Source organism: Salmo trutta, chromosome 12 (assembly GCF_901001165.1).
Source record: "Salmo trutta chromosome 12, fSalTru1.1, whole genome shotgun sequence".
Lineage (NCBI taxonomy): Eukaryota > Metazoa > Chordata > Actinopteri > Salmoniformes > Salmonidae > Salmo > Salmo trutta.
The window spans coordinates 15,631,572-15,656,779 of NC_042968.1; the positions used below are offsets into that span (position 1 = coordinate 15,631,572).

The following is a 25,208-nucleotide window of genomic DNA, read 5'->3' on the forward strand; positions in this document are numbered from 1 at the left end:
TGGTAGCTCTACCATTACGTGTTACTTCTGTGTACTTTGGGTCGTTGTGTAATTGGGTCGTTGAGGTAGTTAGTAGCTAGCCAACCGTTACTGACTAGCAGCGCTGTAGATACTAATACATTACAACGGAACGATTTGACTAGTGCAGTGTTAGCTAGCTAGCTACATAGCTGTCTTTGTCATAGCTTGATAATTGTGTAGTTTAGTAATTATCGAGGTTAGCTAGGTTAGCTAGCCAGCTATTTCCGTCCCCCGCGACGCCATTGTTCCATACCCAGCCAACTATTATCGACGAGCAGCATTGTAGAAACTAAATACGTTACAAAGGAACGTCTTGATTAGTGTTATGTTATGTTAGCTAGCTACAAAGTTGCTTTTGTATAATAGCCAACCTCTACCGACTAGCAGCACTGTAGAAACTATTACATTACAACGGAACGATTTGACTAGTGCAGTGTTAGCTAGCTAGCTACATAGCTGTCTTTGTCATAGCTTGATAATTGTGTAGTTTAGTAATTATCGAGGCTAGCTAGGTTAGCTAGCCAGCTATTTCCGTCCCCCGCGACGCCATTGTTCCATACCCAGCCAACTATTACCGACGAGCAGCATTGTAGAAACTAAATACATTACAAAGGAACGTCTTGATTAGTGTTATGTTATGTTAGCTAGCTACAAAGTTGCTTTTGTATAATAGCCAACCTCTACCGACTAGCAGCACTGTAGAAACTATTACATTACAACGGAACGACTTGATTAGTGTAGTGTTGTGTTAGTTAGCTAGCATTTTCGTCATTTTAGTCAATAAGATTTTCGCAACGTAAGCTTAACTTTCTGAACATTCGAGACGTGTAGTCCACTTGTCATTCCAATCTCCTTTGCATTAGCGTAGCCTCTTCTGTAGCTTGTCAACTATGTGTCTGGCTATCCCTGTTCTCTCCCCTCTGCACAGGCCATACAAACGCTTCACACCGCGTGGCCGCTGCCACTCTAACCTGGTGGTCCCAGCGCGCACGACCCACGTGGAGTTCCAGGTCTCCGGCAGCCTCTGGAACTGCCGGTCTGCGGCCAACAAGGCTGAGTTCATCTCAGCCTATGCTACCCTCCAGTCCCTAGACTTCCTGGCGCTGACGGAAACATGGATTACCACAGATAACACTGCTACTCCTACTGCTCTCTCCTCGTCTGCCTACGTGTTCTCGCATACCCCTAGAGCATCGAGCCAGCGGGGTGGTGGCACTGGAATCCTCATCTCTCCCAAGTGGACATTCTCTCTTTCTCCCCTGACCCATCTGTCTATCTCCTCATTTGAATTCCATGCTGTCACAGTTACCAGCCCTTTCAAGCTTAACATCCTTATCATTTATCGCCCTCCAGGTTCCCTTGGAGAGTTCATCAATGAGCTTGATGCCTTGATAAGTTCCTTCCCTGAGGATGGCTCACCTCTCACAGTTCTGGGTGACTTTAACCTCCCCACGTCTACCTTTGACTCATTCCTCTCTGCCTCCTTCTTTCCACTCCTCTCCTCCTTTGACCTCACCCTCTCACCTTCCCCCCCTACTCACAAGGCAGGCAATACGCTTGACCTCATCTTTACTAGATGCTGTTCTTCCACTAATCTCATTGCAACTCCCCTCCAAGTCTCCGACCACTACCTTGTATCCTTTTCCCTCTCGCTCTCATCCAACACTTCTCGCTCTGCCCCTACTCGGATGATATTGCGCCGTCCCAACCTTCGCTCTCTCTCTCCCGCTACTCTCTCCTCTTCCATCCTATCATCTCTTCCCTCTGCTCAAACCTTCTCCAACCTATCTCCTGATTCTGCCTCCTCAACCCTCCTCTCCTCCCTTTCTGCATCCTTCGATTTTCTCTGACCCCTATCCTCCAGGCCGGCTCGGTCCTCCACTCCTGCGCCGTGGCTCGACGACTCACTGCGACCTCACAGAACAGGGCTCCGGACAGACGAGCGGAAATGGAGGAAAACTCGCCTCCCTGCGGACCTGGCATCCTTTCACGCCCTCCTCTCTACATTTTCCTCTTCTGTCTCTGCTGCTAAAGCCACTTTCTACCACTCTAAATTCCAAGCATCTGCCTCTAACCCTAGGAAGCTCTTTGCTACCTTCTCCTCCCTCCTGAATCCTCCTCCCCCTCCCCCCTCTCTGCGGATGACTTCGTCAACCATTTTGAAAAGAAGGCTGATGACATCCGATCCTCGTTTGCTAAGCCAAAGGACACCGCTGGTCCTGCTCACACTGCCCTACCCTGTGCTTTGACCTCTTTCTCCCCTCTCTCTCCAGATGAAATCTCGCGTCTCGTGACGGCCGGCCGCCCAACAACCTGCCCACTTGACCCTATCCCCTCCTCTCTTCTCCAGACCATTTCCGGAGACCTTCTCCCCTACCTCACCTCGCTCATCAACTCATCCTTGACCGCTGGCTACGTCCCTTCCGTCTTCAAGAGAGCGAGAGTTGCACCCCTTCTGAAAAAACCTACACTCGATCCCTCCGATATCAACAACTAGAGACCAGTATCCCTTCTTTCTTTTCTCTCCAAAACTCTTGAACGTGCCGTCCTTGGCCAGCTCTCCTGCTATCTCTCTCAGAATGACCTTCTTGATCCTAATCAGTCAGGTTTCAAGACTGGGCATTCAACTGAGACTGCTCTTCTCTGTGTCACGGAGGCTCTCCGCACTGCTAAAGCTAACTCTCTCTCCTCTGCTCTCATCCTTCTAGACCTATCTGCTGCCTTTGATACCGTGAACCATCAGATCCTCCTCTCCACCCTCTCCGAGCTGGGCATCTCCGGCGCGGCCCACGCTTGGATTGCGTCCTACCTGACGGGTCGCTCCTACCAGGTGGCGTGGCGAGAATCTGTCTCCGCACCACGTGCTCTCACCACTGGTGTCCCCCAGGGCTCTGTTCTAGGCCCTCTCCTATTCTCACTATACACCAAGTCACTTGGCTCGGTCATATCCTCACATGGTCTTTCCTATCATTGCTACGCAGACGACACACAATTAATCTTCTCCTTTCCCCCTTCTGATAACCAGGTGGCGAATCGCATCTCTGCATGTCTGGCAGACATATCAGTGTGGATGACGGCTCACCACCTCAAGCTGAACCTCGGCAAGACGGAGCTGCTCCTCCTCCCGGGGAAGGACTGCCCGTTCCATGATCTCACCATCACGGTTGACAACTCCCTTGTGTCCTCCTCCCAGAGTGCTAAGAACCTTGGCGTGACCCTGGACAACACCCTGTCGTTCTCCACTAACATCAAGGCGGTGACCCGATCCTGTAGGTTCATGCTCTACAACATTCGCAGAGTATGACCCTGCCTCACACAGGAAGCGGCGCAGGTCCTAGTCCAGGCACTTGTCATCTCCCGTCTGGATTACTGCAACTCGCTGTTGGCTGGGCTCCCTGCCTGTGCCATTAAACCCCTACAACTCATCCAGAACGCCGCAGCCCGTCTGGTGTTCAACCTTCCCAAGTTCTCTCACGTCACCCCGCTCCTCCGCTCTCTCCACTGGCTTCCAGTTGAAGCTCGCATCCGCTACAAGTCCATGGTGCTTGCTTACGGAGCTGTGAGGGGAACGGCACCTCCGTACCTTCAGGCTCTCATCAGGCCCTACACCCAAACAAGGGCACTGCGTTCATCCACCTCTGGCCTGCTCGCCTCCCTACCTCTGAGGAAGCACAGTTCCCGCTCAGCCCAGTCAAAACTGTTCGCTGCTCTGGCACCCCAATGGTGGAACAAGCTCCCTCACAACGCCAGGACAGCGGAGTCAATCACCACCTTCCAGAGACACCTGAAACCCCACCTCTTTAAGGAATACCTGGGATAGGATAAAGTAATCCTTCTAACCCCCCCCCAAAAGATTTAGATGCACTATTGTAAAGTGGTTGTTCCACTGGATATCTTAAGGTGAATGCACCAATTTGTATGTCGCTCTGGATAAGAGCGTCTGCTAAATGACTTAAATGTAAATGTACTTTCATTATCCTCCCTCCTGAGCATGGGCCCTCAGACCATCAAAAGGTTCTACAGCTGCACCACTGAGAGCATCTTGATTGGTTGCATAACCACTTGGTATGGCAACTGCTGTGCATCTGACCGCAAAGCGCTAAGTGCTTCCGTGGGAAGATGAAGGTGGGAGTGCTGCAATTTAGCGCTACAGATGGCTATATGCCCACGCTACAGACGGCTACATCAGTCTGCTAGTAAAGGACTAGTAAAGGCCCAGTGTAGAGGTCGACCGATTATGATTTTTCAACGCCGATACCGATTATTGGAGGACCAAAAGGGCCGATACCGTTTAATCAGACGTTTTTTTCCCCTTTCTTTATTTGTAATAATGACAATTACAACAACACTGAATGAACACTTATTTTAACTTAGTTTTTCTCGATTGTTTACACACATTTTCTGAAAGCATGCCTCATATTCTCAGAACTCTACACACAAATCAAAAAACACACACAATGGGCAAAACCCCTCAATTCTCCAGCAAAATGAAACTTTACATTCAAAACAATGTTATTTCTTATCAAAATGGTATTTTGTTTTCAAATGACACACAAACCATCATATGAATTGACATTTATAAGAACCAGTTGAACACTGATGTGCTCAATGTTAAACACTATGATGAATGGAAAACACTTGTTCTCCATTCATCATAATGACTTAGGCCTTTTTTTGGTTCAGCGTTGCCATTACTACAGACAGTACATACATGGCTTCCCTGTGGCTCAGTTGGTAGAGCATGGTGTGTGCAACGCCAGAGTTGTGGGTTCGATTCCCACGGGGGGCCAGTACAAAAAAAAATGTATGAAGTGTATGCACTCACTAAGTTGCTCTGGATAAGAGCGTCAGCTAAATGACTAAAATGTAAATGTAATAAGTGTGTTGTAAAATATTTGAGAGTATTGTTTTTATACTCAGAACACACAAATACACGGTAACAAATATATTTTATTTTTCCCACAAAAACAATGTACAGTGTACATCCCATTCCCAACCAACACAAAGTTGCACATACAGTGGTCTACATACAAAACAGAATAATTTAATGTATACAGTTACAGTAAAACATGTTTTAAAAAAAAAATAAAACTATGCTGCATCCTCTCTTCTGTTGCGGTCTGGCCACAGCACCTCATCCACATCACAAGCAATGTTTTCCCTGGCCAAGCAGCGGGGGAAATATCGCCTAGCATGGCGATTCCAGCCATGAAAAGCATCAGCTGCTATATCTCAACATGCGTCTTCCATAGCTTGGAGAAGAGCTATATGCGTTTGTGGATTTCGGTCATACACTTTCCTACTCCAGGCAGAAAAAAATTCCTCAATAGGATTGAGGAATGGAGAATATGGAGGGATATAAACAACTAAAAAGCGTGGGTGGGCAATGAACCAGTTACGAACCAGAGCAGCCCTGTGGAAACTTACGTTGTCCCAAATGACAACGTACCTGAGCTGCTCTGGGCCATCTACCTGATCTGGTGGAATGAGTGTGTTGTGTAGGGTGTCCAGGAATGTGATCAGATGGGCGGTGTTGTAGGGGCCAAGGGTAGCATGGTGATGGATGACGCCGTGGTGGGTAATCGCTGCACACATTGTGATGTTCCCTCCGCGCTGGCCAGGGACTTGAACAATGGCACGCTGGCCGATGATATTCCTTCCCCTCTTTCGTCTTTTTGTGAGGTTGAATCCAACCTCTAGCTCAAGGACTCTCACGGAGTGGTCACTATTGTGAAGCACAATCATTATGATTACAATACTGAAATATGTATAATTTATACAGTGTTGAGAGTATGCATCAATTGTGGGATTGTATAGGACTCACTTGCACATAGTTATTTCGCAATTCTTTGACTCTTTCTGAATTGCGTTCAAATGGCACCCTATAGACCTGCTTCATCCTGAAATTATTTCTGTGCAAGACACGGTCCAGTGTTGATAAGCTTACCCTATCAATATTTTGAAATCTCATTGTTTTCTATTATTTTTCTTTGTATTTGCCGTAATGTTATGGCGTTATTTTCTAGGACCATGTTCATGATTTCAGTTTCCTGTTCAGGAGACAGAACACGTTCCCGACCACCTTGTGTTGGTAATCTTTCAGTTCTGCCAAACAAATAGTAAAATACTGTAAATACAAAGTAGGAATACATTTCCCAAATACTTGAAACATACTTTATTTTACAGTCCTACAGAACAGTCCACAGGCAATACTGTACTACTGTACTGCAATTTTCTAGTGAGAGTAGATTTCTTACCTATTCTCATTTCGGAATGTCCGGATGATGGATGCTACAGTGTACCTGCTCAAATTTGGCTGTACTCTTTGCCCAGCCTCCCTCATTGTTAGACCATGGTTGACCACATGATCAACCAAAGTGGCTCGGATCTCAGAGATTACGGTCCTTGGCCTTCCTCGTCCTCGTCCTTCCCGTCCTCCTCCTCTTACTCTCACTCCTCTGGCTCTGCCTCCGTTTCCAATGTTGGCATCCATTGCTCCAAAACAGAAGAGCTCACCTGTTGCCCTTTTATGCTAAAGCTCTGATTGCTAATTGTAAAACTGTGTGACGGGTGTTTGCCCATGTGATGAGTCAGTGTGCATATTTGAATGGCAGTGTGTTCATTGTGAAAACAAGAGATTTTCTGCATGAAAATTGTGCCAAATGCAAAGAATTGTGTATAGTGTTTTGAAAAAAGTGTGTTTTAGAACTGCAATTTGAGTGTAAAGCAGGAATTGTGCTTGTAGTTTAGCAGAATTGGTTCAGGGGGTTGGTGCATGAGTTACATGTTGTGGTCATTGTGTCTCAAGTAACAGTATGTGTGTGTAAACAATTGAGAAAAACTGTAATATAATACATCAATAAAATCAATTTAGCCTCAAATAAATAATGAAACATGTTCAATTTGGTTTAAATAATGCAAAATAAAAAGTGTTGGAGAAGAAAGTAAAAGTGCAATATGTGCCATGTAAGAAAGCTGACGTTTAAGTGCCTTGCTCCGAACATGAGAACATATGAAAGCTAGTGGTTCCTTTTAACATGAGTCTTCAATATTCCCAGGTAAGAAGATTTAGGTTGTAGTTATTATAGGAATTATAGGACTATTTCTCTCTATACGATTTGTATTTCATATACCTTTGATTATTGGATGTTCTTATAGGCACTTTAGTATTGCCAGTGTAACAGTATAGCTTCCGTCCCTCTCCTCGCTCCTACCTGGGCTCGAACCAGGAACACATCGACAACAGCCACCCTCGAAGCAGCGTTACCCATGCAGAGCAAGGGGAACTACTCCAAGTCTCAGAGCGAGTGACGTTTGAAACGCTATTAGCGCGCACCCCGCTAACTAGCTAGCCATTTCACATTGGTTACACCAGCCTAATCTTGGGAGTTGATAGGCTTGAAGTCATAAACAGCGCAAGAGCTGCTGGCAAAACGCACAAAAGTGCTGTTTGAATGAATGCTTATGAGCCTGCTGGTGCCTACCATCGCTCAGTCAGACTGCTCTATCAAATATCAAATCATAGACTTAATTATAATGTAATAAACACACAGAAATACGAGCCTTTGGTCATTAATATGGTTGAATCCAGAAACTATCATCTCGAAAACAAAACGTTTATTCTTTCAGTGAAATACGGAACCGTTACGTATTTTATCTAACAGGTGGCATCCCTAAGTCTAAATATTGCTGTTACATTGCACAACCTTATAATTATGTAAAATACTGGCAAATTAGTTCGCAACGAGCCAGGCAGCCCAAACTGTTGCATATACCCTGACTCTGCGTGCTATGAATGCAAGAGAAGTGACACAATTTCACCTGGTTAATATTGCCTGCTAACCTGGATTTCTTTTAGCTAAATATGCAGGTTTAAAAATATATAGTTCTGTGTATTGATTTTAAGAAAGGCATTGATGTTTATGGTGAGGTACAGTCGTGCAACGATTGCGGTTATTTCGCAAATGCGCTTTTGTTAAATTATCCCCCCGTTTGGCGAAGTTGGCTGTCTTTGTTAGGAAGAAATAGTCTTCACACAGTTCACAACGAGCCAGGCGGCCCAAACTGCTGCATATACTCTGACTCTGTTGCAAGAGGTGACACATTTTCCCTAGTTAACTAAATATGCAGGTTTAAAAATAAACACTTGTGTATTGATTTTATGAAAGACAATGATGTTTGTGGTTAGGTGCACGTTGGAGCAATGACAGTACTTTTTTGCGAATGCGCACCGCATCGATTATATGCAACGCAGGACAGGCTAGATAAACTAGTAATATCCCCAACCATGTGTAGTTAACTAGTGATTATGATTGTTTTTTATTAGACAAGTTTAATGCTAGCTAGCAACTTACCTTGGCTTCTTACTGCATTCGCGTAACAGGCAGGCTCCTCGTGGAGTGCAATGTAAAGCAGGTGGTCAGAGCGTTGGACTAGTTAAACGTAAGATTGCAAGATTGAATCCCCGAGCTGACAAGGTAAAAATCTGTTGTTCTGCCCCTGAACAAGGCAGTTAACCTGATGTGGATAGGGGGCAGTATTTTCACAGCCGGATTAAAAAACGTACCGATATAAACTGGTTACTACTCTTGCCCAGAAATGAGAATATGCATATTCTTAGTAGATTTGGATAGAAAACACTCTGACGTTTCTAAAACTGTTTTGAATGGTGTCTGTGAGTATAACAGAACTCATATGGCAGGCAAAAACCTGAGAAAATTCCAAGCAGGAAGTGGAAAGTCAGAATTGTAGTTCTTCTTTTGATTCTCTATCGAAACTACAGTATCTGTGCTGTTACGTTGCACTTTCTAAGGCTTCCATTGGCTGTCTAAAGACTTCAGAAAGTGGATTGAGCCTTCTCCTGTCTCTGGGCAGAGTATAGGAGCTCAGTTACTGAGTGGTCTACCTGAGGACAAAGAGATTTGATATGCGCGTTCCTGCGAGCACCCTGTTTTTTATTTTCCTCCTTGAATGAATACACTATTGTCCGGTTGGAATATTATCGCAATTTTACATAAAAAATACCATAAAAATACATTTTAAACAGCATTTGACATGCTTCTAAGTACGGTAATGGAACGCTCGCGCGTTACCCTTTGGATAGTAACCTGAACACACGGACAAAACGGACGTATTTGGACAGAACTATGAATTATTTTGAACAAAAATAAAATTTTGTGTGGAAGTGGCAGTCCTGGGTGTGCATTCTGACAAAGATCAGCAAAGGTAATACAATATTTCTAATACTAATTCTGAGTTTAGGTTGCCCCGAACTTGGCGGGTGTCTGAATAGCTCGCCGTGATGGTGAGCTATGTACTCAGAATATAAAAAAATGTGCTTTCGCTGAAAAGCTATTTTAAAATCTGACAGCGATTGCATAAAGGAGTTCTGTATCTATAATTCTTCAAATAATTGTTATGTATTTTGTCAATGTTTATGATGAGTATTTTTGTAAATTCACCGGAGGTTTTTGGTGGGAATACATTTTCTGAACATCACGTGCCAATGTAAAAAGCTGTTTTTGGATATAAATATGAACTTGATTGAACAAAACATACATGTATTGTATAACATAATGTCCTAGGAGTGTCATCTGATGAAGATCATCAAAGGTTAGTGCTTCATTTAGCTGTGTTTTGGGTTTTATAGACATATATGCTTGCTTGGAAAATGTTGGAAATCGTGAGCTTCTCGCAGTGAAGATGGCTTTGGAGTAGTTACAAAAACCGCCCACTTCATTCACCTCCCCAAGCTACCCTCTGCCAAAGAGACGGCCCAGCTCATGGTGCAGCACATCTTGGTGCAGCTTTCCACCTGGCTCTCCCTACCCTGGTCAACTCCCCGGCACCCTCCACAGCAACCCGCCAAAGCCCCCACAATTTCTCCTTTACCCAAATCCAGATAGCTGATGTTCTGAAAGAGCTGCAAAATCTGGACCCCTACAAATTAGCCGGGCTAGACAATCTGGACCCTCTCTTTCTAAAATGATCTGCCGAAATTGTTGCAACCCCTATTACTAGCCTGTTCAACCTCTCTTTCGTAACGTCTGAGATTCCCAAAGATTGAAGGGGGGGGGGGGGGATGACCCCGGGAGCTTTCCAAAGGGGATGACACTCTAGACCCAAACTGCTATAGACCTATATCTATCCTACCCTGTCTTTCTAAGGTCTTCGAAAGCCAAGTTAACAAACAGATTACTGACCATTCCGACCGTACCTTCTCCGCTATGCAACCTGGTTTCAGAGCTGGTCATGTGTGCACCTCAGCCATGCTCAAGGTCCTAAATGACATCATAACCGCCATCGATAAGAGACATTACTGTGCAGCCATATTCATTGACCTGGCCAAGGCTTTCGACTCTGTCAATCACCACATTCTTATTGGCAGACTCGACAACCTTGGTTTCTCAAATGATTGCCTCGCCTGGTTTACCAACTACTCCTTTGATAGAGTTCAGTGTGTCAAATCGGAGGGCCTGTTGTCCGGACCTCTGGCTGTCTATGGGGGTGCCACAGGGTTAAATTCTCGGGCCGACTCTCTTGTCTGTATACATCAATGATGATGATCTTGCTGCTGGTGAATCTCTGATCCACCTCTACGCAGACGACACCATTCTGTGTACTTCTAGCCCCTCTTTGGACACCGTGTTAACTAACCTCCAGACGAGCTTCAATGCTATACAACCCTCCTTCCGTGGCCTCCAACTGCTCTTAAATGCAAGTAAAACTAAATGCATGCTATTCAATCGATCACTGCCCGCACCTGCCCGCCCGTCCAGCATCACTACTCTGGACAGCTCAGACTTAGAATACGTGGACCACTACAAATACCTAGGTGTCTGGTTAGACTGTAAACTCTCCTTCCAGACTCACATTAAGCGTCTCCAATCCAAAATTAAATCTACAAATCGGCTTCCTATATCACAACAAAGCATCCTTCGCTCATGCTGCCAAACATACCCTCGTAAAACTGACCTTCCTACCGATCCTCGACTTCGGCGATGTCATCTATAAAATAGCCTCCAACACTCTACTCAACAAATTGGATGCAGTCTATCACAGTGCCATCCGTTTTGTCACCAAAGCCCATAATCTACCCACCACTGCGACCTGTATGCTCTTGTTGGTTGGCCCTCGCTTCATACTCGTCGCCAAACCCACTGGCTACAGGTTATCTACAAGTCTCTGCTAGGTAAAGCCCCACCTTATCTCAGCTCACTGGTCACCATAGCAGCACCCACTCGTAGCATGCGCTCCAGCAGGTATATCTCACTGGTCACCCCCAAAGCCAATTCCTCCTTTGGTCGTCTTTCCTTCCAGTTCTCTGCTGCCAATGACTGGAACGAACTGCAAAAATCACTGAAGCTGGAGACTATATCTCCCTCACTAGCTTTAAGCACCAGCTGTCAGAGCAGCTCACAGATCACTGCACCTGTACATAGCCCATCTGTAAACAGCCCATCTATCTACCTCATCCTCTTACTGTATTTATTTTATTTATCTTGCTCCTTTGCACCCCAGTATCTCTACTTGCACCTTCATCTTCTGCACATCTACCATTCCAGTGTTTAATTGCTATATTGTAATTACTTCGCCACCATGGCTTATTTATTGCCTTATCTCCCTTACCTTACCTCATTTGCACTCACTGTATATATACACTTTTTGTTTTATTTTTTCTACTGTATTATTGACTGTTTTGTTTATTCCATGTGTAACTCTGTTGTTGTATGTGTCGAATTGCTATGCTTTATCTTGGCAAGGTCACAGTTGCAAATGAGAACTTGTTCTCAACTAGCCTACGTGGTTAAATAAAAGGCGAAATAATTTTTTACTTTTTTTTTTAATCAAATCTTCTGGGTCCATGTATTCCCGGTGGACATGGTCTCCGACCAGGGTCCTCAGTTCTCGTCCCGGTTCTGGAAGGCATTCTGCACGCTCATTGGGTCGTCGGCCAACCTGTCCTCCGGGTTCCACCCTCAGTCCAACGGCCAGTCAGAGTGAGCCAATTAAGACCTGAAGATGACACTTCGCTGACTTGTCTCCGCCAACCCCACCACCTGGAGCCAGCAACTCGCGTGGGTTGAATACACCCGCAACACCCTCCCCTGCTCTGCTACTGGGCTCTCACCTTTCGAGTGTTGCTGGCTCCAGGTGGTGGGACCTCTTCCCGGAGCAAGAGGCCGACCTCTTCCAGGAGCTAGAGGTCGGCATACCCTCGGCCCAGATATTTGTCCACCTCCGTACCTGGAAGAGAGCCCGGTCGGCTCTTCTCAAGACCATCTGCAGGTATCGACGACAAGCGGAACACCACCGGACTCCGGCTCCCTGATATTGTATCAGGCAGAGGGTATGGCTGTGCCCTCGAGACCTGCCTCTCCGGGTGGAGTCCCGCAAACTTTCCTCCTGTTTTAAATCAGCCATTTCCCCATCTCCAAGATTATTAGCCCCTCTGCTGTTCGTCTTCTGTTGCCCCATACCCTCCGTATTTTGGCCCATTCCTCCTGACAGAGCTGGTGTAACTGAGTCCGGTTTGTAGGCCTCCTTTCTGTCCACAAATTTTCTATTGGATTGAGGTCAGGGCTTTGTGATGGCACCTTCAATACCTTCACTTCGTTGTCCTTAAGCCATTTTGCCACAACTTTGGAACTATGCTTGTAGTCATTGTCCATTTGCAAGACCCATTTGCAACCAAGCTTTAACTTCCTGACTGACGTCTTGAGATGTTGCTTCAATATATCCACATCATTTTCCTCCCTCATGATGCCATCTATTTTGTGAAGTGCACCAGTCCCTCCTGCAGCAAAGTACCCCCACAACATGATGCTGCCACCCCCGTGCTTCACGGTTGGGATGGTGTTCTTCGGCTTGCAAGCCTCCCCCTTTTCCTCCAAACATAACGATGGTCATTATGGAAAAACAGTACTATTTTTGTTTCATCAGACCAGACGACATTTCTCCAAAAGGTACGATCTTTGTCCCCATGTGCAGTTGCGAACCATAGTCTGGCTTTTTTATGGCAGTTTTGGAGCAGTGGCTTCTTCCTTGCTGAGCGGCCTTTCAGGTTACGTCGATATAGGACTCATTTTACTATAAATATAGATACTTTTGTACCCGTTTCCTCCAGCATCTTCACAAGGTCCTTTGCTGTTGTTCTGGGATTGATTTGCACTTTTCGCACCAAAGCACGTTCATCTCTAGGAGACAGAACGCGTCACCTTCCTGAGAGGTATGACGGCTGCGTGGTCCCATGGTGTTTATACTTGCGTACTATTGTTTGTACAGATGAACGTGGTACCTTCAGGCGTGTGGAAATTGCTCCCAAGGATGAACCAGACTTGTGGAGGTCTAAAAAAAAGTTCTGAGGTCTTGGCTGATTTCTTTTGATTTTCCCATGATGTCAAGCAGAGGTACTGAGTTTGAAGGTAGGCCTTGAAATACATCCACAGGTACACCGCCAATTGACTCAAATGATGTCAATTAGCCTATCAGAAGCTTCTAAAGCCATGACATTTTCTGGAATTTTCCAAGCTGTTTGAAGGCACAGTCATCTTAGTGTATGTAAACTTCTGACCCACTGGAATTGTGATACAGTGAATTATAAGTGAAATAATCGGTCTGTAAACAAGTGTTCGAAAAATTACTTTGTGTCATGCCCAAAGTAGATGTCCTAACCGACTTGCCAAAACTATAGTTTGTTAACAAGAAATTTGTGGAGTGGTTGAAAAATGAGTTTTAATGACTCCAACCTAAGTGTATGTAAACTTCCGACTTCAACTGATATTATATATATATATATATATATATATATATATATATATATATACACACACACACACACTCCGGACTCTGACATTGCTCGTTCTGATATTACTTCATGTCTTTATTTTTATTATTTGGATTTGTGTGTATTGTTAGGTATTACTGCACTGTTGGAGCTAGAAACATAAGCATTTCACTGCACCTGCAATAACATCTGCAAATATGTGTACGCGACCAATACAATTTGATTTGATTTGAGAGGGGTAGAAAGGCAGAGAGTGAGAGGCTAATGTTTCCACGCCTGCTGTTTAGTTATACAATACCTCACCCTTCTAATAACTTCTAGATGGTAGGAAATGGCAAGTCCTGCATAACAGTCACTGGGAGGAGGAGCCGAGACAGAGAGAGAGAGAGACAGCGAGAGAGACAGAGAGACAGATGAAGAATGAAATGTTCTGTTCCCTTCATATGAAAAAGAGAGGCGAGAAATTGTAAACAGTTGGATAATGTATAGGACATACACCAGTTGTCAAAAAAGACTCAATCAACTAGGCCTTTATAAAATAGATTAACTCAACTTTCACTACTTTCACTTGCATATAACACCCAAAATAATGGTCTTTCTAGGATCTCTTGTGGTTTTATTTCATAGCAAAGAAAATGATAGGTTAACTTCCATACAGACACTGGTCATTCAATCAATCAGGATCTGGATATGAATCTCGATTGTTATCAGAAACATTATCACTGCACACAAACTGTGGCTCTTGTTTGACTAAATGGGCCATTTTTTCAATAGAAATAGTTTAAAACATTTGTCCATATCTATTCAGGAACGATAGATAGCATACTGGGATCTGCCACACAACAGCTGTTTTCTTGTTGAACCACAAATGTATGATGCATGGAAGAGTGCCTGTACTTTCGTGTGTTTATATCAGGGTTTCCATTAGGAAAATGTGGCGCCAGACATTTGACCGGTAGCATTTAAATTTACCAGACGTTTAAGAGATTTACCGGACCCATGCATTGGATGTTTAACCTGATTAGGGCGTCCACCCACAGTGCTCAGAATGACACAAATCACATTTAGATTATGGTAATTAATCTTAACAGAACATGCAAGTCGAGGACGTCATCCTATCCGAATTCCGATGCGCAACTTGAAGATGTTAGAATAACTGTCCAATAATTTACCAACAAGACGAGTAGGCCCAATGAACAGCAAAATCACTAGCCTATGTCAATCTACTATCCCCATAGTAGAAAAGTTAACAAATTCTATCGGTCTGCTTGTTATTTTGTGCGAGATAGAAATAGCCTATTCAAAAACAGACTTTGGGACAGTTTCGGGACTATAGATCCCAAATTCATACAACAAGTAGGCCTAGACTACATCGCAAAAAAACATGAAAAAAAAAGCAAAAATGCAACAGATCAGTACGTTTAGCTTAAAATCTTTATAAACTAATATTTATTCTCATTATAAGTGCAGCAATGCTATTATGGCTAACGGAAACCATGGTATGTGTGTTTGCATGTGTATGACTGTTTGTGCGTGTATGTTTGTGTGTGACTGTGCGCGTGCGTGTAAGTGTACATGTGTGTGTATGAGCCCACAGGAGCAGGGAACATTATGTGCACTGCGCCAGCCCCACAGAATGGGTGCACAGAGACAGATGGGCTGATTGATAGCACTGTGCAAATGCAGTCTGACGATCAGCAGGACGTTGGAACATGCGTTTGCCCATGTTTGTGTGTCTGTGTCAGCATATACATAAAAAAAATTAAAATAAAAACATTTATGTGCACGAAGACAAAAGTGCTTACGCCTGCCTACTCACAGGAATATTAAATTATGTTTTTTTATTATTATTTTTTTTTACAATTTGTGGTCCAAGTGGCGTAGCTACAGTAGTTTAAACATATCAACTGTGTGTGGCTTTGGAAAAGGTACCTACTAAGGTCCATATCTCATAATTATTACACAAATACCCGATATTGTATCTAAATGAATAACTGTACAATAAAGACATTTATCATAACAGGTATGCATAGGATGAAGGGTCATTAAAATCAGTTGTCAAACATTGCAGCAACGAGAAGGAGGAAAGTCCCAGGCAGCCATAAACCAAGGTGGGCAGGGAGGGACTCTCCAGTTTCACCACGTGCTAGGGAGCCCCGTGTACAATAACATTGACATGCCGACAAGTTTATACAACCAAACATACCTCACAATTGTCTACACATTTAACCTAATAGCTTTATCTGTGCCACCTACGGCCTGCTGAAGTGGGGTATAATGTTATCAGATTCTTCCCGGAGAAAAACGGAATCACTGTCGCCACTCTCTAGAGTAGGGCGAAGAGGTAAAGCACACACATTAATATCTCTCTCTGATGGGGAGGCAAGGGGACCTTCCCCTGTTAAACAAGAGCCAAAGTGTGTGCTAAGTCCCCATTTTTCCTCTAGGCCCGCATTATTAGCCAAATAATGATCATTCTACGCAATTAGACAGGCCCACTGGACTGAAGATCGACCAGCCCGTCTGGCATTTGTCAAAACTGCCCTATGGCAAGTCTATTTCTGGCATACGACATGGAATATACTGCATATTGCCTTAAATTTCACACAGTGGGGGTCATATTCGTTCTGCTCCATCTATGAACCTTGTCTTGCTCTGGACCAAACTACAACAATGGAGAAGTTGGGAAACACTAAACAGTACATTGCCTTGGTGGTGATTTTCAGTTTGATTCTCAAGAATAATATCCACATGCTGTAATTCCATCCAGGACAGGCTGAGTAGAGTTTGAGTCACACACTGAGTGGAGAAAGGCACACAACCCCAGCAGCAGCTGCAGTGTCAGCTGCTGGCCGTTCCAGCTGCGCCCGCCAGCGGCTCAGCTACAGCACGATTCTCACAGTCACCCACATGAGGTTTCACACCGCTCTCAAGTTGGCACAAACTGGATTTATACTCTTTATCACATTTATCATATAGGCCAGGCGTACAGTAAAGTGACCAATCATAATGCAGTTCCGGAGAGACAGCAGAGGCCCAGGGAGCTAGACTCTTTCCCACTCATGTTTACATTTATACTCAAAAGGACAGTCTGCAACATATTAACAATAGGAGGCATAGAGAGATAGAGAAAGAAAGAGAGAAAGAAAGAAGAGAAACATGGCCTGAACTAGCATTTGTTCCCCTCTAGTGCTTCGTGACTGCTGGTGTGCTCGCTCTATGTACAGTACTCATCCATGCAAATCCTGGGCTGCTCCAATCACAGCCCTGTGCTCCTATAGGCTTTACAAAGGGCCTCAGAGCAGCATGGGGCTAGGGGCCTCGGTGCGGCCACATCAATGGGTCAACAACGCCAGCAACAAAACTAACATGGGACGGACGGGAGGCTGCAGGAGGGAAAAGCCCATCCAGGGCAACCACAAGGTCATATACTCTAGATGCAAGGTTGGAGAGAGCGGGACACGGACAATTAAAAACCCAGAACTCCCCCCTGACGTTTTATTATTGTGTCTGTGAGATTTGATTTGATCAATTCAACCAAGTGATTTCGGAGGGAGACACTTGATAGTATCACAAGGCAGTGATCAACATAACTGATAGAAACCGAGTGGTGGCGTGTTATGAATTAAGATGATACATTGGTCATATACTGGTGAGAATGTTCTGTTTGCTCTTTTTAAAAAACTGGTTAAATTGCTATTTCTACCCTGTAGGCGCCTTCAACTTACCACAGGAGAGATAAACTACATAATAAACGACTCACTTGCCTCTAACCAAATTTATTTGAATTTTTGAACAACTTAGTCCAGGTAATTTTTTGACTTTTAAGTGAAATATATACTTTTGGGGGATTCTGTGCAGTTGTAAATCAAACAAATACGTGTGAACACCAAAAGTGTTTTCAATTTCAAAGAATTTTAGAATAAAGAGTGGTGCAAGGGGGACAATATATTTGACCGCAATTATACATACATACAGTACCAGTCAAAAGATTGGAGACACCTACTCATTCAAGGGTGTTTCTTCATTTTTACTATTTTCTACATTGTAGAATAATAGTGAAGACATCAAAACTATGAAAAAAAAGAAAAAAGTGTTAAACATATCAAAATATATTTGAGATTCTTCAAAGTAGCCACCCTTTGCATTGATGACAGCTTTGCACACTCTTGGCATTCTCTCAACCAGCTTCACCTGGAATGCTTTTCCAACAGTCATGAAGGAGTTCCCACATATGCTGAGCACTTTTTGGCTGCTTTTCCTTCACCATCTCATCCCAAACCATCTTAAAATGGTTTGAGGTCGGGTGATTGTTGAGGCCAGGTCATCTGGTTGGATTTGTGTCACATGCTACAGAGTTTTGTGTGTGTGTACTCTATACAAGCTCTTACACCAAGTCCAATATAAGCCCCTGCTCCTACTGAACCCTTCCAGTCTCTTAAATTGGATGCAGCGTAGAATGACTGCCCCCTCTTATTGAAGCCACGGAAGTTCAAGGCCAAACGCGGTACTGCAGGCATTGTTAGCAGAAACAGGATCCCTCATTACAGTGAATGGAAAAATGACTATCTTCATGTAAATAAAATAAAAATACTCGACAATTATGTTACCAATAATTGCTTCTAATACACCAAATCGCACCCAAAAGAAGCTATAAGGACAATTTAGTTGCTAATGGCAGCATACCGTACCCCGGTCGGCCTTCAACTTGAGTTACTCAATAAGAAGGGGCAGCACTGAGCTAGCCTGCAACGTCTCTTCCTGGAGCAGCTCAAACTGTGCATGTTATGTCTCCATGAGACCACATCTTAAGCGACTTCATTTGGCTTCAATGCGCTATTATTGAGTCTTCACATATGAATGGTGTCACATGATCAATGGCTTTGAGCAATATGGTGAAAAACCCCACCTAGCATAAAATAGGGTTAATTAAGCAATAAGGCACCTCTGGGGTTTGTGGTATATGGACAATTTACCACGGCTAAGGGCTGTTCTTAAGCACGACGCAACACGGGTTGCCTGGATACAGCCCTTAGCTGTGGTATATTGGCCATATACCACATAACCCAGAGGGGCCTTATTGCTATTATAAACTGGTTACCAACGTAATTAGAACAGTTATAAGTAGATCTATAACATATTGTTTATACCCTTCTTATCTTTTCAGATATGCAAAAAGTATTTAGAGGTAGGGGAAGGGATGTATATGGGCCCTACTCTGCACCTTGCCTACTCAATCAGGGTTCTCTTCCCTCCTCAGTCCCCCTCCCCACTACAAGCCCCACGCTCCTCCTCCTTGGTCATGTGACTGAGCGGACAGCAGTGCGGAATGGAAGGAATGTGATCGCATGACTGTCTGCCCAACCAGCGCCGTGAGGAAGAGACCCCGCTCTTACACACACAAATCACCATCACTGCCTAAAGCACGCACACACACACACACACACAAACAATTGCTGAAGTTACCATGTGGCATTATACAATACAAAAATGAATCCATCAAATCAACTACTTTTCTTCAAGATAGCAGTATCGTCCTGTTAAAACTAACCGACAGTAGGCGGTGGGCACACAGCAGCAGCACCTGAGTGTTTTAACATTCAGCACCCTGGCTGTAGTGGAATACTCTGGGGATCACCTGACTCGACCCATCCCTGAGCTTGTGACAAACATATCACACTGCATATTGATCCTAGGCTGTTTATAGCTGGGGGGGGGGCATCAATACTCACAACGCGCTCTCTGAAGTCCCTTTGGCACTGATATGCTTTTCTAGAGAACATCAAAACTCCCCACAGCCAGTGGGAACTCCCCACAGCCAGTACTGGGAAATGGACTTGAGAGGGTCATGCAGTGCAGCAGTCATCCGTGACCATGTAAAAGGAGTAGGCCGATGTGTTGTGGTTGATTAAATAATCACCCCAAACCGATTGCAGAGATGAGGCAAATAAGTAGCTATACATCACTTAAAAACCAATACGCCTTTTTTTAGTGCGGAGTTAGCTGAAGTGTAAAGGTTGTTTTGAGAAACTTAAGAGGAATCCTAGACGTCAGCCTACAGAGATTTAGGTGCAGTCTAATTGAACAGAATGAGCTCTGCACTTATCCCAGCTGGCAGCCATCAGAGCAGGGAAGGAGGCTTTAGAGACCAGACATCTCTAACAGTGCAGGAGGATGGACGTCTTACATTCACAGGAGGATGGATCTCAACATCATGACGTACGTTAATAATACAAATAAAACTTTCTGCCGCAGATCAAAAGTCTACCACAGAAAAGTTGAATTGGTGCACCGGTAATAACAACAACATACAATATTGTTACTAGAGGGTAATTACAGTGTTACTACACACACACACACACACACGATAGTATGAAGTGTAACCAGTCAAATATTTCCAGATACTGAGATGTATTGAGTGAAATAAATCACTGAACTTTTACCGTAAAATTGGGTAAATAACATTTTGATTGGCATTGTAATCCACAACAAAGACAGGTTTTACTAACATGACTACCTCTGCATCGTAAGCTTCCTGACTACTCGTAATGTTTGACAGTAATCTGGTTAAAGTCAAAGGGAAGATCTCTGAACCACATCCAGGCAACCACAGAAACCCTGAACCTGAAGGCCACCACAATAAAGAGCCCAGTAGACATCAGAGGCCAGACATACAGTAAAAGTGAAAGTCTCCCTGTCTCATTCAAGCAACTTTCCTCTGTCACTGAACTGTCCTTTAAACCACCTTCGGGACTAGGATTGGTCCTCTGACACTACCAAAAATGAATAGACGCACTCAGCCAGCCATACAAACCAACATCTTCACTGGACAAAGATATGCAGCTCAAATTCAGCCTGGGGCCTCTTTAAATAATATGCATCCTAATTTAGCTGTGTATCTCCAGGGGGATCAAGATGCACTCACATACAAATAGAGTAGGCACTAGGCTTGGGTGATATGCTGTTTATACCATATACCGGGGTATTTTGAAATACCGACGGTATGATTTTCAATGCCGTTGCCGGGGTTGCGTCCTATGCCACTGCTTATAACTATAAGAAATCGAAGATGTGTCTAATAAATCATATCTGGCTCCAGCTATACTGGTTTGCTGACCTGCTAGCTAAGTGGCTAAATGTCAAGATCAAGCTTCTTGGTTACAGCAGAGACATTCATACCTCTTCTGGATCAAGATTGCTGTTGCGTAAATTGTTTTGTGTGGTAAAAAATGTACGGTATGACGGGACTGAAACTCTGGATAACTCTCAACCCTAGGAGGCACAGTCAGACACACACTACACTCATCATGCTTATAAATATGCCATTTCCACCCCACTGGGCTGTCAGAAACACAGCAATCACACCTCAAGGACCAAGGGATTGAGATACGGGCACAATAAATAAAAGAAGACGGCTTGGATTACATGCGGATTTTTGACAGACCAAGTTCAAATAATGCTAATGACTTTAGCCAAGCGCATAGTCATTGATGCAACAAACTTAACATAATTACTCCATTTACAGAACAGCTCATTAAGGACAAACAAATGCAATAATCTTTATTAAGCAGGACTTGTTCACAAGCATCCTCCAGGGGCTGAGGTGGGGTGCTGAGGTAGCTGCAGACAGGGGCTGAGGTAGGGTGCTGCATACAGGGGCTGAGGTAGGGTGCTGCATACAGGGGATGAGGTAGGGTGCTGAGGTAGCTGCATACAGGGGCTGAGGTAGGGTGCTGCAGACAGGGACTGAGTCAGTGGCATGTAATAGGGATGTATTGGGTGGATATAGGCCCTTTTCCCATTTAGATATCGTTCCTTTCTCAAATCCTGGGAAAAAACAGATCTAAATACATGATTGGATGGGTAACTAAGGTTACCTACCGACCTACTTCTTTCACCAATCACAACCAGTTAATATATGTGATTACATAAAGGAAGGTGGAAATGAAGGGGAGGGAGGCATTGAACAGGGCTAATGATGAAGGACTCAGAGGGGCAGAGGTCAGTCGAGTTTCAGACAGAGGCAGGAAGAGTGAGAAGGAGTCAAATTGAAGCAGGGGTCAGTGGGCTGATTAACACTGAGCATTAAATCATTGACCATGGATGAGATAGGATGACTAGGGCGAGTCAGGATTAGAGAGTAAAAGGAGAATGGGAGACAACGCTGGGAACCATAGAGAGGAGGCCTCTTTTGAGTGAAGTAGTGATGAGGGTTCAGTGAAACCCCAATAATTTGGTCGGTGTGCATGTGACACTCCTAGCAGGAGTACTGGGTTAGAGGGAGAGAGAGCGCTTGTCTAAACACACACACTCACAGCATTCATTTGTTCCTGATGAGTTCAGCAGAGTTGACATATTTTCATTTGATCTTTCGAATGGAAAAAAACAAGCTCTTTGTTTGTGGATCTGATACAGCGACATCCCATGCACCCACACTCTCTCCCGTCAATGAATCCCCGCCCCACTATCAGCCCCTACTCCCACCCAGCAACCTCCATTCGCCAGCTCCTGTTCCCACAATACCCTCCCAACCAACCCACCACCCATAACATTCCTCTTTCTCTCTCCAAACATGCCACACTCACACGAAAGCTCCCACCAGTCCAGCGAAGGCGCTACAGTGCTCCACTGTGGGAACACACCCCGGGGTGTATGAGGGCTGAGGGAGATGCTCACACACACTGCTGTGGGCCTTGTGATGAGCACATGCCACTGTTGCCTGCTCCAAACACACACACACACACGCACACACAAGCACACACACGCAACCCCTCAAGGTAATGTACTGTAGTTTGCATCTCCATCTTAAACCACATTGAGACAACATTATGGATAGAATGGGTAGAAAATGCATTATCATGGAACACAGCATTAGTCCAAATTACATTATCAACAACTTATTTTCCGATCCTATAGGTTTGCAAGCCATACTTGAAGTCTCACGTGTACATATTCAGGTAGAACAGGGATGCTCCTCCATGCATCTTGGTTATCAGGAAAGCATTGTCAGCCCTGATACCACTATTCCTCCACGTTTTTCAAAGCAACGATCCAATATGTTTGCCTTTCCTCTAAAGTGAGCTACGTCAAATAGGCTAAAGCAGAACAAAATCCCATCGGCCCATTTCATGTTTCTACTCCCGTGCTCCTGCACTTTTCTTTGTCATGTAAATTCTGTGGCTGGTCTCTCTCGCTCAGTGTCTGCCCCGCTCCCTCGCCGCCTATCGGTGGCTCCCTGGCTCTCAAATCACCGCTTCCCTTCTCTAACTGAAGGCCACCGCAATGCCTGAAAGGCAGCGACCAAGTGCATCCTCTCCCAAGCCTCCAAAACACAAAGCACATGTTCGATATGATGATTCAAAAAAATATAATACGCCTTCATTTGTTTCGAGGCAAGAGCACAAACATAAATTAAATTATGTGACAATAGATAAGAAACGTTAGTTTTAGGCATTTTTTAAAATCCAGATCGTGTATAAGGTATGAGAGCAGCTTATAAATAATTGTAATAACAGTGTTATTTTGGCATACACCTCACTAGAGGCAAACAACTGCCGTAGCAATATGGGGTATTGCATTCGATTTATAGATAGTGACATCTGAAAAACGATTTTGTCCCACCGGCAACGCTTTTTAATTGTGAAAATGTATATTTGTGCAGAAAACACACAGGCCACATGTTTAACGCTCATTATTTAAACCTCTTGAAACGGAACCCACATTCCTCAAACTCAACTCCACAGCACGTCTTCAAAAAACGCATGACTCCACTGTAACATTAAAATACGCTATGGGCAGATAATGGTTACATAGTTGCAGATGTGCAACTAACTTTGTAACCGTCAGTCCAGCATTTGGGTATAAAGAGAAAACCGACAGCGTGTGCTGGAAGACGAATAGGTTATTGAAAAAAAGTAAGCATGTTACAGCCTTTAATAGATACAAACACTGCAACGAGCAAGGTGCAGAATGTGTTCACTAACCAATCTCTTTTATCGCACCTGCATGTTCTGAACGATAACTATTATAGAATACATTACTAACTTGAAAAGGCATGCGCAAGTCAATAACATTGCTATTAAGCTAAGCGACTTACCTTGAACGGATGGTCCACAGAAGCCCAACAAAAGTAGATAGAAAACCCAGATAGGCTCCACCGCCATGTAAAGCATTGATTTCCAGCAGAGGGGTAAAGCAGCGTGCGGGTCTCTACAGCCAGCTATACCGCTAGCAACATGTATATATAATGGAATCCGCAATAATCCCCTCTCTGAAGTAGGCTATTAGTTGGCTATTAGTTCATGTATATCGTTTTGGCATAGTCCCCTGCTTTCACTCAGAACAGGGTCGCATTTAGTCGGGAGAAAGCCGTCGTGTCTCTCGGCGCTTCATCGCCATGTTGTGAGCGAATGCAAGTGTGTGTTGGCTGCTCCACAAGACGCACGGACGGACGGACGTATGCACATATACACACACACTCCCTCAAACACACTGGCAAGTCCCGCTTTAGGTGTCTGTTGGAGCCACCTGAAACGCTGCCAATAATTTCACACACCCCCTTTCTTCGTTGTTGAGCTCTACGCTTGTGAATAGACTGCTGTGCACCGCAGCCGTGCCAATATAGCCGGAAAAAAAACTAGAATCAATCTCGCTGTATTGGGCTCCCGAGTTGCGCAGCGGGCGAAGGCACTGCATCTCAGTGCAAGAGGCGTCACTACATTCCCTGGTTCGAATCCAGGCTGTATCACATCCGGTCGTGATTGGGAGTCCCATAGGGCGGAGCACAATTGGCCCAGCGTAATCCACGTTTGGTCAGGGTAGGCCGTCACTGTAAATAATAATGTATTCTTAACTGACTTTCCTAGTTAAATAAAGATAAAAAATTATAAAAATACAGAAATTCTGCAGTTTCATATGGAGACACAGCTTGGTGAACTGATGTTTAAAACAGAAGTGGTGTCCAGTGGAGATTTTAGCATGTAAATCTTGGTGGGGCAAACAAAAAAAATATAATTAGGAATGCATGCCAGCAAAGCCACTACACAACACAGCACTAAACAATACATTAATTGCACTATAACAGTGACAAACAGTGCCCACAAACTGTTAGGGTCCTACATAAAGCGGTCCTAGGAGCAGTTCCAACATCTTACCACTGCTACACCTGGCTATCAGCGGAGCCTTGTCTGGCAGCGAAACAGTTCATTCAGCCTCATTTACTGTCTTAAAAAAAAAACATAGCTGATATGGCTGACTTGCTTAAACAAATGTGGTTTCCACTGACAATTGAGATGTACAAACCATGGCATAAGGGGACAACATGCGGATAAGAAGCAATCCGTAATTTTGGTTAAGACATTAATGCGATGGACATAGTCAATATATCTATTTGTTCAGCACT

At 44.3% G+C, this 25,208-nt stretch overlaps 1 protein-coding gene across 2 annotated transcripts in view; it reads right to left on the reverse strand.

Moving 5' to 3' along the window:
• The window catches only part of LOC115203006 (immunoglobulin superfamily DCC subclass member 4), a 75,922-nt gene extending 51,468 nt beyond the window's left edge, over positions 1–24,454 (reverse strand). Inside the window, exon 1 of one of the 2 annotated variants that reach the window (XM_029767256.1) lies at positions 23,904–24,454. In XM_029767256.1, coding sequence (XP_029623116.1) covers positions 23,904–23,979 — 76 coding nt within the window. In that variant the 5' untranslated portion in view covers positions 23,980–24,454. The remainder of the gene's footprint in view (positions 1–23,903) is intronic. The other variant, XM_029767255.1, reaches the window with a different exon arrangement.
• Positions 24,455–25,208: the final 754 nt, after the last annotated feature.